The following is a 15,674-nucleotide window of genomic DNA, read 5'->3' as shown; positions in this document are numbered from 1 at the left end:
ATTTTAAAATTTTGTGATTATAAGGCTCTAAGTGTCAAATAATTGTTTGTTGATTAGTTTAAAATGTATTCAGGTTTTGGTAGGTATTTTCCTGAATTTATAAACTAGTGTAAGGGAAACTGACTGGCCTATAATATCGAATCTTTTACAGCTCTTTGTTCTTTTGCTTTGGGCACTAGCTCAGGGGTCATCAAATCTACGGCCCATGGGCTAACACTGGTCTATCCCCCTCCCTTTTTTTTTTTTTTTTGTCTTTTTGCCTTTTCTAGGGCGGCTCCTGCGGCATGTGGAGGTTCCCAGGCTAGGGATCTAATCCGAGCTGTAGCCACCGGCCTACACCAGAGCCACAGCAACGCGGCATCTGAGCCGCATCTGCGACCTACAGCACAGCTCATGGCAACCCCGGATCCTTGACCTATTGAGCAAGGCCAGGGATCTCGAACCCGAAACCTCATGGTTCCTAGTCGGATTCGTTAACCACTGCACCACGACAGGAACTCCTCCCCTTTTCTTTTATAATCTGTAAGCTAAGACTGTTTTTCACATTTCTGGAAGGTTGGAATAGGGAAGGAAGTAGAAGAAGGTTTCATGGCATGTGAAAATTATTTGAAATTCAAATTTCATTCTCTGTAAATTAAGTTTACAGCCACATTCATTTCTGTAGGTATTATCCATGGCAGAGTTGAATAGTTGTGACATAGACTATACGTTACATTGCATTGCATTACTGCTCAGAGAACCACGAATTGCAGTGACATAGTTATAACTAGAGTGTTTTTTTTAAGTATCACACATCTCAGGGTACGGCCATATTTTATTTAATTTTTAAATTATCAGTGCATTATTCATCATATCAAAATAAGAAACAAGAACATCTGTGATATCTCTGGTTAATAACTCAAGAGATACTTCCTCTTGAGTATAGATCACACTTCCCTATTTCTTACATCCACTAACTTTGCATTGACCCTTGGACTTCCTTAATGAAATGTTAAAGATCGTTGGATTCTACTACGATCCTCTGAAGAGCTTCCATCTTAGCTTCTGTGTTTTAGCAAGCAGTTGGCTGAATCAATCCCAGACTCTGAAATCTCAGTTCATTTCTCTTAGCCTTAGCTAGGATGCTTAGAGTCTGTGCTGTGTGTGGTTCAAGGGTTGGCCAGGTTTGAGAAAAGTTTCTACACTGGACTTGGAGCTCCTTCAGTTTTATGCTGTGGTGGCTTCCCCATCCTCTGTCCCCTGGTTCTTTAAGCCAGTAAGACGGCAGGTTCTGTGGGAGGTTTAGCTACTCCTCAAGGGACTAATGTTCACTGCCCTCAGGTTAAAGCTGTAAAAAACTGGACCCTCACCCAGTGTACTTCCCTTCTTCTGAGTGTCACCTTCTCTTCCACTCTATAGTGACTTCAGGTAGTTTTTTAAATTATTATTATTATTATTATTTGTCTTTTTGTCTTTTCTAGGGCCGCACCCTCAGCATATGACAGTTCCCAGGCTAAGGGTCCAAGCGGAGCTGTAGCCGCCAGCCTACATCAGAGCCACAGCAACATGGGATCCAAGCCATATCGGCAACCTATACCACAGCTCACGGCAACACCAGATCCTTAACCTGCCGAGCGAGGCCAGGGATCAAACCCGCAACCTCAGGGTTCCTAGTCAGATTCATTAACCAATGTGCCATGATGGGAACTCTGCCTTCAGGTAGTTTTAATACATATTTTATCTAGAACTTACAGTTATTATTTGCAGAAGGTTTATCCAATAGGAGCCTTTGGCTGTTTTCAAAAGCAGAGCCACTGCCAAAAGCTTTTTTTGTTTGTTTTATGGCCGTACCCACAGCATATGGAAGTTCCCTGGCCAGGGATCGAATCCTAGCTGCAGCTGTGACTTATGCCACGGCTGAGGCAACACCGGCTCCTTTAACCCACTGCACCTGGCTGGGGATCAACCCATACCTCTGCAGTGACCAGAGCCACTGCAGTTGCACCCTTAACCCACTGTGCCACAGTGGGAACTCCTCTTTTATTTATTTGATATCAATTTCAAAAGTTCCCTTCTAAGAGTTTTTTAAATAATGAATTCATGTTTAATTTTATCGTGACTCTTATAACTATCCTTCCTCATCCTTCTCCTGCTGACCTGGGTGATCCAATGAGCTTCTTTTTTGTGTGTCTTTTTGTCTTTTGAGGGCCACACCCACGGCATGTGGAGGTTCCCAGGCTAGGGGTCGAATTGGAGCTACAGCTGCCAGCCAACACCACAGCCACAGCAACGCCAGATCCGAGCCGTGTCTGTGAACTACACTACAGCTACACCGGATCCAACCCGCCGACTGAGGCCAGGGATCAAACCAGCAACCTAAATAGGCTTCTTTAACTCCTATTTCACCCACTCTGGTTGTTGTATTTCCCAAGAGAAGAGCTAAGATGGAAAAGGAACTTGCCATTTTTGATAAACTCCTCAAAGTTCATTGTTAAATATTGGCACTCATTCTTATTTACCTACTTGATTTATTCTGGATCTTAGATTTATTCCTTTAGATATAGTTCTGACCATTCACCAGATTTTAGAGAAGAGATGAAAAATATTCACTATTTTAGCCAGAAGTCAATAGGTACCATTGTTATCCCCATTACAAAGATGAAGATACAGAGGCTCATGCAACCTGCTTTTGTCACATAGTAAGGGGCACAGCCAAGATTTGAACCTAAGTCTTCCCGGAGCCAGAGTCTGGCAATATAATGGAAGTTAATAAGAGACAAGACTAGAAAAGTTACTAGGAGACATACTGGGCAGGGCCTTGAATGCCAAGAGATGGAGTTTTCAGTCTTTCATAAAACAATTTTTTGATCACCAAAGGCTAAACTGTAAGATGCAAGGATGAATAAGACACACAGAGTGCCTGAACCTAGGGCTCCCACTGTCTAAAACATTAACATGAAAAGAGATGGTATAACAAATGCTGTCACAACATGAACAATATGACAGAACTTCAATAGCAATTGTACCTGATTAAGCAGGTAACAGTCTAAGGAAAGTTAGCCATTTCTAAGCTAGTGCTTAGCTTTCTAGACATCTTGCCATCTTGTTACATTGTTATGCTCTAGGGCAACTAGAAAATCTGAAACGAGCTTTCTTCTCAGCCTTAGAATCTAATGGATTCTTGTTACATAAAGTACAAGGAGAGAGTTTGTGTCCAGATGAACATAGTCAGGGTGTGCTTTCCTTATCATAAAATGTTTTGAAATAATTGTTCACTGATGATATTTCAGTTCTGCGTTAAAATGCCTCCCGTGGAGGGAATCTGTTCATCAGGGAGCCCAGGCATTGACCCGCAGGGGAAAAAGTCCTCCAGATGTCTGCCCCAGAAAATAGAGGGCTCCTCCAGCCACTTGGTGACCTTCGACGTGCTTCCTCTGGAAATCGGTCTCCACAATATCAACTTTTCCCTGGAGACTTCACTTGGAAGAGAAATCTTAGTAAAAACATTACGAGTGGTGGTAAGAAAAGCATGCCTGTTTTTGGATTCTTTACAAAACACTTTTTTCTTTATGGAAAAAAAAGTTATCAACAACTCATGCTTAAATGATTCAGAAAGAGAGAAAATGATAACAGACAAATGACAAAATATCAACATTTGGGGGAATCTGGCTGGAGGTTTTCTCAGATATTTTTGGACTATTCTAACTTTTCTTTAAGTCTGAAATTACGTCTTTAAAATTTAAATGAAACAACAATACCTGCTTATTATAGGAAATATGTAATACTGAAAAACCATAGAGAAGAAAATTAAAATCACCAATAACCCTGCAACCAGAGATATCCAATTTTAACATTTTGGTAGATAGTTTTCCAGGTTTTTCCCCCAACACATTCAGAAAATGTCTTCAAATCTGTGCCAGACACTATGCTAAGTACTGGAGCTATAATAATAAATAAGACACAACCCATGAATTAATAGTTTAGAATTTACAGTCCAGGAAAATTTCCATTTTTTTAAGTAAGTAAACAGGCAAAAAAAAAAAAAGGAAGAAAACTATCATTTCTTTACTATTTACCCACATAGTCTGTTGAGTGTTTTCTTGTTGTCTTATTAAGATTAAGATTCTTGGAGTTCCCATCATGGTGCAGTGGAAATGAATCCAACCAGAAACCATGAGGTTGTGAGTTCAATCCCTGGCCTTGCTCAGTGGGTTAAGGATCCGGCATTGCCTTGAGGTGCAGTGTAGGTCGCAGACACGGCTCGGATCTGGCATTGCTGCAGCTGTGGCGTAGTCGGGAAGCTACAGCTCCGATTAGATCCCTAGCCTGGGAACCTCCATATGCCACTGGTGCAGCCCTAAAAAGACACACACACACACACACACAAAAATTTTTTTTCAAAAAAAAAAAAGATTAAGATTCTTGGCAAGAATTTTTTTTTTAGGGCCGCAATGGCAGCACATGGAGGTTCCCAGGCTAGGGGTCTAATCAGAGCTACAGCTGCCGGCCTACGCCAGAGCCACAGCAACACAGGATCCGAGCAGAGTCTGTGACCTACCCCACAGCTCACGGCAATGCCAGATCCTTAACTCACTGAGCAAGGCCAGGGATTGAACTCGCAACCCCATGGTTCTTGGTTGGTTTCATTTCCACTGCACCATGACAGAACTCCTTGGCAAGATTCTTAACCACAGATCTGGGTCTTCCTAGGTCTTTTTCCTCCGAGTTCTGTTTTCAGTCATGAAACTCATTTCAGTAAACATGTATTGACTTATTTTGTGCAAGGCAGATTCTGTGAAGCTTTCACAGACTCTAGAGCCACACTGCCTGAGGTTGAATCCTGGCTCCACCGCTTCCTATCCATGTGACAATGGATAAGTTTGTTGATCTCTCTGGGTGTCAGTTTCTCATATATCAAATGAGAGTAATAATAGTTCCTACTTCATAGAGTATTTTTGAGATTAAAGAGTTAATACATATAAAACACTTAGATCAATTACCTGGCTTATAATAGCTTCTGTTATTATAAGCCAGGTAATTGAGTATAATTGTTTATAAGTGTTTGCTTTGATTATCATGCAAATTGCCAGAAAATCTTATTCCTTCATGTCTACATATAAATATTTAAACATAATTTACCTTCTCAAAAAAATATTTTTTAATTGTAAAAAATTGATCCAACTTGATCAGTTGTCAAGTTGATCCAAGCATTTAGGTCATATAAATTTAATTATGTTATTAACTCAGTATTTTTGCCTTTATTTTAGCCAGAAGGTGTCAAAAGGGAAAGTTATGCTGGTATTACTCTGGACCCAAAGGGTGTCTATGGTAGGCAAAATAATTTTCATAATTTATATGTTGTCTTTTGCTTTAGAGAGATGTATAACCTGAAACACTATTCTTAAAATTTTTAATTGTCTAAAATCAGAAATAGCTACCTCTTAGTTCATTGCCATTCTTCATAGCATGTGTTTATTATAATCTGGATGGATTTAGAACAAAGAAAAATAATCCCATTAGTCTTAAATGCAAGGCAGTGAAATAGTAATAATTGCATGATTTTCCTTATACATTGTCATTTTCTATCCATCACAATAATAACATAATATTTTCTTATAGAACCATTGAATAACCCCTAAGAAAAAGTCATTTACATATTTAACATGCATTATTTGAAAACACAATAATGCTGATTAATTACTTAACAAAGCCATTCCTCATTGTTCTGCTTCCTTGCTTTTCCTCCGATTGAGATATTCTGAATCTTCTCAATAGAATTTTGCAAACATTTGAGCACTTAATCAAAGCCTAAATACATATGTATTTATGAAATTTAGAATGTGCTCAGTTAACAATTCTTTTTACCAAAAAAACACAGATGGGCTGTAGCTCTTATTAAATGGTTGAAATTTACCTTATTGTTTCTTTGTATCATTTTTCTTTTCTTTCAGCAATGGAAAAAAAAGTGTTTCCTTAAAAATCAAGATTAGACTAGGCTAGACTAGACTCAGGGTGCCATTTCCTCTAGGAAAGCCAGGAATTAAGATGTTTACATTTCAAATCAGCTGAGTCCCATAAACTGAATAAGGATGACTTCAACAGAGTAACAAAAAGAAAAATTCACAAGCAAGTGTTTTTCTCTAATTTTATCTTCACATAGACCTCTTCCCAGCTTGTGAAGGATCAATGGGGAGATTCTGACAAGTTCTGAGGTTTTGGACTCATGCAGTTACATCACACCTCAGAGCCACTGCACCCTGTGTCTTCTCTTTCTCTTCACCCTTATGCCTCATACACTAACATTGCAAACAGCTTTCCAAAACGGCCCTGTCTTACCCATCCTAGGTGTGACTATCAGAGCCAAAGAGGACAGTGGTCTTTTATCTGGGAGCAGATCTCTCCATCAAAAATCTTGGTTCCACCCCTAGCCTGGGAACCTCAGGGAGTGGCCCTCGAAATGGCAAAAAGACCAAAAAAAAAAAAAAAACTTGGTTCCAAAAAAAAAGTAATCTATACCTCTTTCCAATTTTGTCATGTGACTTTTTCCCATTATCCTTTGTAGACAACTTAGATTCAGGTAGCTAAAGAGGATAAAGATGACAACAAATTCTATGCAGTTTATTTCAGAAATTTTATTAAATACTTCCAATCTGTACATACTGGAATTGCTATACCAATGTAATATTTTACAGATTTTTTTCAAAGGCTGAAAAACCAATTTGGAAAGTAAATGACAATAATGTGAGAGGAAATCTGAGAAAAATCATCAGTGAGGGAGAATGAGGTATCAGGACAAATTGTAAAAGAATGGTATTTAAAATTGTGTGACATCAGCTTAAAAGAAGACTAAACACAAAAACTCAATGCACAAGAGTAGCCCTAGCATTTGGTTCTTGCTTTTTTCTCTCTAACAAGCTCTCTCCCTCAATTCTTTTCATATCTCGGATACAGAGAGTTCAGCTCCCCACCCCCCACCCCCACTTCCTGGCACAGCATCTTCATCGGTCTGGACAAGCCCCTCTCGTGTTTTATTTTTCCTCCTCATTCCTGACACCCACTTCCCCTTCCCTTCCTTCACATGCCCCCACTCAAATATGCTTGATATATGTCTTTGAATAGGGAGGTAAGGTTGTTTTGTGTGTTTGTGTCTTTTTAATATATAAAAGGTACTGTGCTAAGATCCTATTCTAGGTCTTAAGTTTTTAGACTCAATATTCTGTTTTAAAGAAATATTTCAATTGCTATACATACATTTACTTTCTGCTTCTTACACTGTATTTCAAAATATATTCCGCCAGTGTTACTTATCCATCCCCTCATGACAGCTCCCCAACTCCCATAAACAATGCTGCAACGAACATCCTTGTCCATCTCCCTTACAAATCTGTAAGCATTTATCTGGACTGTATATCTGGGAGTTGAACTTCTGGATCAAAGGGCACACCTATGCTGCGTGTCATTTACTTCTATCACGTTGCTATTCAGAATGGCTCTAGTATTTACACTTCTACCAGCACTGCGTGAGGATTCTCAACACCACATCCTCACCCACGCTTGGTATTACTTGCCTCTCTAAAATGGGACATCTCATTATAGTTTTAATTTGGATTCTTCTGACTGCAGTGATTTTAAACATTTCTTTGTATGCTTGTTGGCCATTCAGGCTTCTCATCTGTGAATTGCCTAGTCCTATCTTGTGCACTTCTTTTAATATTTTCCACTTGGGTTCTCTTATCTATTTCTTGATGATTTTGTCTCTGATACACTTCTCTGGGCGATAATGAACTTAGTGAGTTTTGAACTAGAACCCCTCATTCTGATATAGTCAAATTTATTATAATTTCATTTTATGGTTATATATTTAAGTCGTTCCTCACTTTTTGTTTGCAAAGATGGTGTTGGCTATTTAATCCTATTGATTTTATAGATTTAACTTTTAAATGTTTTAATCTCTCTGGCATCTACCTTTATATATGATACCTTGGTGGGTCTTTTTTTGTGATCTCTATCAAGGAGTAAAACTGACTTCCCCTAGTTTCAGCTTTCTCTTCTGTACCTTTTCCGTCTGGCAGAAGAGTTGCTAATGAGAACTGAAATTTCTCAAACAACCTACTATCCTAAGTACTGTATATTGAGCACAAACTGTTTGACAGGCTCTTTGTCTATGTTATTTTTACCCTCATGAAACCCCATTGAGGAAAATGTTATTACCTCTATTTAAATGATGAGCAGAACCAGACATAGAAAGATCAGGTGTCTTGGAGTTCCCATTGTGTCTTAGCGATAATAAACCCACCTAGTATCTATGAGGATGAGGGTTCAATTCCTGGCCTTGCTCAGTGGGTTAGGATCTAGCATTGCTGTGGCTGTGGTGTAGGCCGCCAGCAGCTGCAGCTCCAATTCAGCCCCTAGCCTGGGAACTTCCATATGCAGCAGGTGTGGACTTGAAAAGAAAAAGAGAAATCAGGTTTCTTGCCCAGTGTCACATCCAGAGTAAGCTCTTTCTGAACTCAATGCTCTTTCAACCACACTACAAAGCTCTTTTTTTTTTTTTTTTTTTGCTATTTCTTGGGCTGCTCCCGTGGCACATGGAGGTTCCCAGGCTAGGGGTATAATCGGAGCCGCAGTCTCTAGCCTACACCAGAGCCACAGCAACTCGGGATCCGAGCCGCATCTGCAACCCACACCACAGCCCATGGCAACGTTGGATTGTTAACCCACTGAGCAAAGGCAGGGACCGAACCCACAACCTCATGGTTCCTAGTTAGACTCGTCAACCACTGCGCCACGATGGGAACTCCACTACAAAGCTCTTAAATGTCTTCACTGAGTTTATTTTAATATTATATTCTCAGCATTTATCAAAGGTTGATGAAGAAAGAAGAGAAACAATCTTGTCTCTTCTGCAAAGCCATTTTATTTGGCCATTTAATTGTAAAATGTCGCTTTTCTTTTTTTCTTTTTTTTTCAAAAGCATGGGCCATGTACCAGGGACTGTGCTTACAGCATTCAGTAGGGAATGTTCTAGCCCTCAAAGAGCTTTCTTAGTGGACAATGGGAGGAGGAGACTCTTTGTATGATGACTATTTTGGGCTCTGTAGTAAAAGTGTCCTGAGCTCAGATGCAGCTTCATCTGTACTAGCTCTGTGACCTTGGCAATTGACTTTCTAAGCCTCAGTTTCTTATCCATAAAATTAAAATAGTCATAATAGACCCAGAACGAATGGTTGCTGTGAGTATTCTGTGTAACAGTGCATTCGAAAGCTTAGCAGAGAGATTGGTATTCTATCAGTAGAATGATAAGTACGATCATTTTAATGAAATTATTATAGTAGAAAACTCTCTGATACAGGCATGCTTAAACTGCGTTATTGTGCAAAGAGAAAAGGTGTCTAAGTTAGATGGAGAGAAGGTGGGAAGAATTTCAGGGCATGCTTCCCAGTGGAGCTAATCTTCACATTTCCTCAACTAAGGAATTACATGTTAGTTATTTTTAGATTTCAGTTCCGAGAACAATTTTTTCTCTTTGGGCAAAACAACGTGCTCCCTTTTACTTATGAATAAGATTTATGTAACCTATTTATTCCTGTCTTATAATGATCAGGAAGCTTACAGTCAAATTTAATACCCTATTTAAAGGGATTATATAAGTCTAGGGTTTAATTAAAATCCTTGATTATTTTTAACTTCCTTTTTGTTTATTTATTTTGCTTTTTAGGGCTGCACCCGCAGCATATGAAAGTTCCCAAGCTAGGGGTTGAATCAGAGTTGCAGCTACTGGCCTATACAACAGCCACAGCAATGCCGGATCCTTAACCCACTGAGCAATGTCAGGGATCAAACCCATATCCTCACTGGATACTAGTAGGATTCATTATTGTTGAGCCACAACAGGAACTCCTCCTTTTTAAATTTTAATATTGTTATTATAAAAGAGTCATTTAAAAAAATTTTGAAAGCAAGTATATTATAAATAATCTGCAAATAGTCTTTCCTCAAGAACTCTATGTAAATCTAATAATTTTCTTTTATATTTCAGGTGCTATTACCAGACGAAAGGAATTCCCATACAGGGTACCATTAGACTTAGTCCCCAAAACAAAAGTCAAGAGGATTCTGAGTGTAAAAGGTAAATTAACAAGTGCCTCTGTGTGTGTGTGTGTGTCTTTTGTCTTTTCAGGGCCACACCTGCGGCATATTGAAGTTCCCAGGCTAGGGGCTGAATTGGAGTTGTAGCTGCCACCATACACCACAGCCACAGCAACACGGGATCCAAGCCCCATCTGTGACCTACACCGTAGGTCACGGCAGCACTGGATCCTTAACCCACTTGAGCAAGGCCAGGGATCGAATCTGAGTTCTCGTGGATACTAGTCAGGTGCGTTAACCACTGAGCCATGACAGGAACTCCAACAAGTGCTATTTTAAATTTCTTATTTCACTTTGTGTTTCAGAGAAAACAAATATTTTCATAATTATCCTACTTGTCCTCTTCTTCTGTCCCCATGGGGGACCTCCAGGAGAACCCTATTCCTACTCCCACATTCAAACCCCTGACCATTCTTCCAACTGTCTTCTTCCTTCCACTGGCCCGATCTGAATGGAGAGTCATGTTTCCATGACAGGGGGTGGGGCTATCACTGGCCCAAAAAACGTCTCTAAAATGAGGTTGCAGCTGCTTCCAGATTTAAAGGACTTTCATGATCCTAGTGGCAGTCCTATTCCAGAGAAGGCTTTATGACCTGCAAATGGCCACAAGAAAGCAACACTGCTCTGCTAGAGTACCATTTGCACAAGTGGTATCTTTAGTAGGTTTTATCCCCTCATCTTCAGCCTTTAAAAATTCAGGGACCTAGCATCAAAATAATAGAATGTCCTGACTACATTTTATCTCAGATAAAACCTTGGAACCACAGAATACTGGTAGTGGAAGGGACCTTTTTAACCATGTTCAACTGTGTTGTTGGATATACAAGAAAACAGTTTTCCAGGATATCATGATGAGTTATAGACAGAGTCCTCACAGCACTCACATAAAGTATTCACAGGTCAGACTCTTTGCTTTGCTGTGTGGAAGCAATTGATTCATAGGATTTATACTATCTAAAGCTATCAGTTGGAACGGCAACAAATTTACCATGTCCCCTATGTTGTAATCTGCCCACGGCATTACACCGTCTTACCCCCATATTTCAGTGGCATTTTTAAGCCTGTTTTTGGTGTTTCTTTTAAATCCATCTCCCAGAGTTCCCATTGTGGTGCAGCAGAAATAAATCCAACTAGTATCCATGAGGATTCGGGTTCCATCCCTGGCTCTGCTCAGTGGGTCAGGGATCCAGCATTGCCATGAGCTGTGGTCTAGTTCGCAGATGTGTCTTGGATCCTGAGTTGCTGTGGCTGTGGTGTAGGCTGCCAACTGTAGCTCCAGTTTGACCCCTCTTCTGGGAATCTCCATAGACCACGGGTGTAGCCCTAAAAAGCAAAATAATAATAATAAATAATTTTTAAAAAATAAATCCATCTCCATAACCAGATCTTTTTTTTCTCTCCCTAGTTCTAAGAAGTAATTCAACTGCCTAGATAAAAAGAAAAGGATGGGAATGGTTGTACTTATCTCTATTTCAAATATGCTGTTATTAAGTTAGAAGTTGATAGAGATTGCTTGTATCTACTTTGACTTTGTTTGTTTTTTTTCAGGACTGCTTATAGGAGAGGTCATGTCTGCAGTTCTTAGTCAGGAAGGCATTGATATCCTTACTCACCTCCCCAAAGGGAATGCAGAGGCAGAACTGATGAGTATTGTCCCAGTATTCTATGTTTTTCACTACCTGGAAGCAGGAAATAATTGGGACATCTTTTCTTCTAACTCATTAGCTCAAAGACAGAACCTGCAGAAAAAGTTAAGAGAAGGTAAAAAAAATCTATTTCACACCTTTTACATTAAAAATCTTTGTGATTTTTTAAACTGATGATTTAATTAAACTAATATTTAAGTTATGAATTACACAAAAGCTTAATTATAAAAGCATTTCAGCCAAAAAAAAAAACATGAGGTGGACTCTATTACACAAATAAATACTGTTTGCTGTAGCATTTTGGCTTACCTCCCCAAAATGCCTGGATGAGAGACAAGACACCTGCATTCCAAATTCTACAGAGCACTTCCTTCCTTCTTGAATGAGCTCAGAATGTTCTACTTGATAACTCCCAATTCAAGCAATTCATATACTTCTTTTGCAAAGTTCAGTGTTGGCCACAGAGTATAAGCTTGCTGCCCAACACCAAAGGAAGTTTACCATTCCCAGGGGCTAATAAAGCCCTCTTTAAGTAGAAACGAGGGTCACTGAAGCACTGTGTTCTTTTCTGGGTGCCTCTTAGGCGTGCTGAGCGTCATGTCCTTTCGAAATGCTGACCATTCTTACAGCATGTGGAAGAGTGGAAGTGCTAGCACTTGGTAAGTAGAGATTTTGACTTCCATTTTCATAGAATAGTTAATTAACTAAAGACTAACAACCTTAATGGAAACTCTGTTCATCCAGTAGCTCAGGCTAAAAGCCTACTCATCCTTCACTGCCCTCTTTCTCTTATACGCCACATCTGATTCAGCAAGTACTTTTGGCCACACCTCTGAAATATATCCTGAACTTTACTTCTCACCAACCCCAACACATCATCCTGGTCCAAGCCATTCCCATCTCTTATCTGGATTATGGCACTAGCTCCCTCTGGTCTTTCAGCTTTACCCTCTGCCCATCTTCAGTCTGTACTCAACATAGCAGCTATAATGACCCTGTGAAAACATAAGTTAGGTCATGCCCCAAAACCATTCAGGAGTAGCATTCCCAATCTGTCTCAGCAAGTCTCCATGAGGAAGACTATGATTAATTCCTGGCCTCACTCAGTTGGTTAAGGATCCGGGATTGCTGCAAGCTGCGGCATAGTTCTCATATGTGGCTCAGATCTGGCATTGCTGTGGCTGTGGTGTAGGCTCTATTCTGACTCCTAAGCTGGGAACTTCCATATGCTGCAGGTGCAGCCATAAAAAAAGAAAAAGAAAAAAAAAAGCATTCAGGAGCTTCCCATCTTTCTTAAGGTAAAACTAAACTCCTGGTGTTCCCTGGTGGATCAGCAGGTTAAGGACCCAGCATTGTCACTTCGGTGGCTTGGGTCACTGCTATGGCACAGGTTCAATTCCTGGCCCAGGAACTTCTGCATGCCATAGACATGGCAAAGAGAAAAAAAAAAAAAAAAAAAAACTAAACTTCTTACTCTGATCTACAAGACCCTACATAGTCTGGCTCTATCTCACCTCTTTGATCATATCCCCTACCATTCTTTCATTCCACTTGAGCCCCACTGGCCTTCTTGCTGTTCCTCAAACATGCCAGCTATCCTTCTACCTCAGGGCCTTTGCACTGACTAGTCTCTCTTTCTCCTATTCCTGGGGAGTACTTTTCCCCAGGTATCAGCATGCCTGGCTCCCTTACCTCCTCAAGTCTTTGCCAAAGGTCACCTTCTCAGTGAGGCCTCTGTTAATCATTCCAACTAAAATTGCACCCCATCTTAATACTTCATATCCTTCTCCACAATTTTCCTTTTCTCCTAAGAATTTATCCCTAACATTCCTACTTATCTCAATTATTGAATGTCTTGTCACTAGAATGTAAGCTCCACATAGACAATCATAAGTATTCCTAGTGCCTGGTACATGCCTGACATATATAGTAAGTACTCAGTAAGTTCTTGGTGAAGCACAATAACTTCCAAAATCCTGATGATTCGAGGGAAAGACAGTCTGAATTAATAAACCCTTATGGCAAAAAATACTATCATTTAATAAAAACTCTGTGACAGATGGCTTTATAGAAACTACTGTATTAAACACTTTTAAGGGATTTTCAATTTAGAATAATTATCTTTAGGATTATGCCCTTTAACTATTAGAGTCCCCAGGATTTCATCCTTGACCCTCTTATTTTCTGGACTTTCTCCTTGTGCAGTCTCACCTTAGCCCATGACTTCCATAACTCCTATGCAGATGATTCCTAATCAACATCTCAAGGTCTGTCTTCTTTCCTGAGCCACAGATCTGTATTTCTGGGAACAAAGGCCCTTCAAACACACTCCATAACAAATTCATTCTTTTGTCCTTCTGTTCCCTTAATCAGTGCACAGCAATCCTCTGTATTTTGTCCTCCACTAACCAGGTTCAACTCCTCCATTCCTTTTGGCTCTATGTACAATCAGTCACCAAGTTTCAGATTGTACCTTAGAAATGGGTCTGATGACCCTGTGTGCGTGGCACATTTTAAAAGACACATTAGGAGTTCCCGTCATGGCTCAGTGGTTAACGAATCCGACTAGGAACCATGAGGTTGCGGGTTTGTTCCCTGGCCTCGCTCAGTGGGTTAAGGATCCGGTGTTGCCATGAGCTGTGGTGTGGGTTGCAGATGTGGCTCGGATCTCTCTCGTTGCTGTGGCCGTGGTGTAGGCCGGTGGCTAAAGCTCCGATTTGACCCCTAGCCTGGGAATCTCCATATACTGCGGGTGCAGCTCTACAAAAGACAAAAAAATAAAAATAAAAGACACGTTAGGTCCCTGGAGAATAGCAACCAGAAGATAACACCCAGGATGCAGGTAGTGTGGGGTTGATGCAAACTGGAAACCACCACAGCAGGAGATGGAAACTAAACTCCCAGAAAACAGAAATCCCCATGAGAAGGTGCAGTAGTATTCAGGAAACCCCTCAAGCCTCTCAAGATTCTGAGCAAGACTGAGCGGATGGTATTCAACCAGAAACATAGAAACACTTGTGTACTGTCTTAGACCCAACTCTGCTAGTTCTTGGGAGAAACATATACATAGAAGAAAATGACCAAAACATGATTATTTTCCTTAAAAAAAATAGACATTAGCAGAGATGAAGATTGCCTTTTGACTAAGTAATCATAATAATTAAAACTTCCTTGGGAGGTGGCAAGTTCTGCATCAATGGCATGGCTCAAAGGGAAGCAATAAACACTCCCGCAGATGTTGGGGAAGGAGATTCAGACTGCAGATAGGGATTTCAATCAGATAGCTTGTACAAATTTTACAATCAAGAACTTTATGTTTTTTTAGAATTTTATGATTTTTTAATTGAAATATAGTTCAATTACAATGTTCTGTTAGTTTCTGGTATACAACAAAATGATTATATACATATATACGTATATATATATGTATATATATACGTATATATACGTATATATACATATATATACGTGTATATATATGTATATACATATATACGTATATATATGTATATATGTGTGTGTATATATGTATATATATGTATATATGTATATATGTATATATATGTATATATGTATATATATGTATATATGTTCTTTTTCAGATTCTTTTCCATTATAGTTTATTACAAGATATTGAATATAGTTCCCTGTGCTATACAGTAGGACTTTGTTGGTTCTCTATTTTATATACTGTAGTTGTATCTGCAAATCCCAAACTCATAATTTATCTCTCCCACCCCCCTTGCTATCCCCTTTGGTAACTATAAGTTTGTTTTCTGTGTCTGTGAGTCTATTTCCATTTTATAAATAAATTCATTTGTATCATTTTTTTTAGATTCCACAAATAGGTGATATGTGATGTCTGTATTTGTCTGACTTATTTCTCTTGATATGATAATC

General features: G+C 39.5%; 1 protein-coding gene across 1 annotated transcript in view; it reads left to right on the top strand.

The window, feature by feature from the left end:
- C5 (complement C5) overlaps window positions 1-15,674 on the top strand; it is a 92,679-nt gene that overhangs the window by 49,761 nt on the left and 27,244 nt on the right. The window contains exons 21-25 of the mRNA XM_047768295.1: window positions 3,270-3,497; window positions 5,247-5,307; window positions 10,019-10,108; window positions 11,677-11,889; window positions 12,358-12,433. Of these exons, the coding sequence (XP_047624251.1) occupies window positions 3,270-3,497; window positions 5,247-5,307; window positions 10,019-10,108; window positions 11,677-11,889; window positions 12,358-12,433 (668 nt within the window). The remainder of the gene's footprint in view (window positions 1-3,269; window positions 3,498-5,246; window positions 5,308-10,018; window positions 10,109-11,676; window positions 11,890-12,357; window positions 12,434-15,674) is intronic.

Source organism: Phacochoerus africanus, chromosome 2 (genome assembly GCF_016906955.1).
Source record: "Phacochoerus africanus isolate WHEZ1 chromosome 2, ROS_Pafr_v1, whole genome shotgun sequence".
Taxonomy (NCBI): domain Eukaryota; kingdom Metazoa; phylum Chordata; class Mammalia; order Artiodactyla; family Suidae; genus Phacochoerus; species Phacochoerus africanus.
This window is presented reverse-complemented; position numbering and strand designations above follow the sequence as displayed.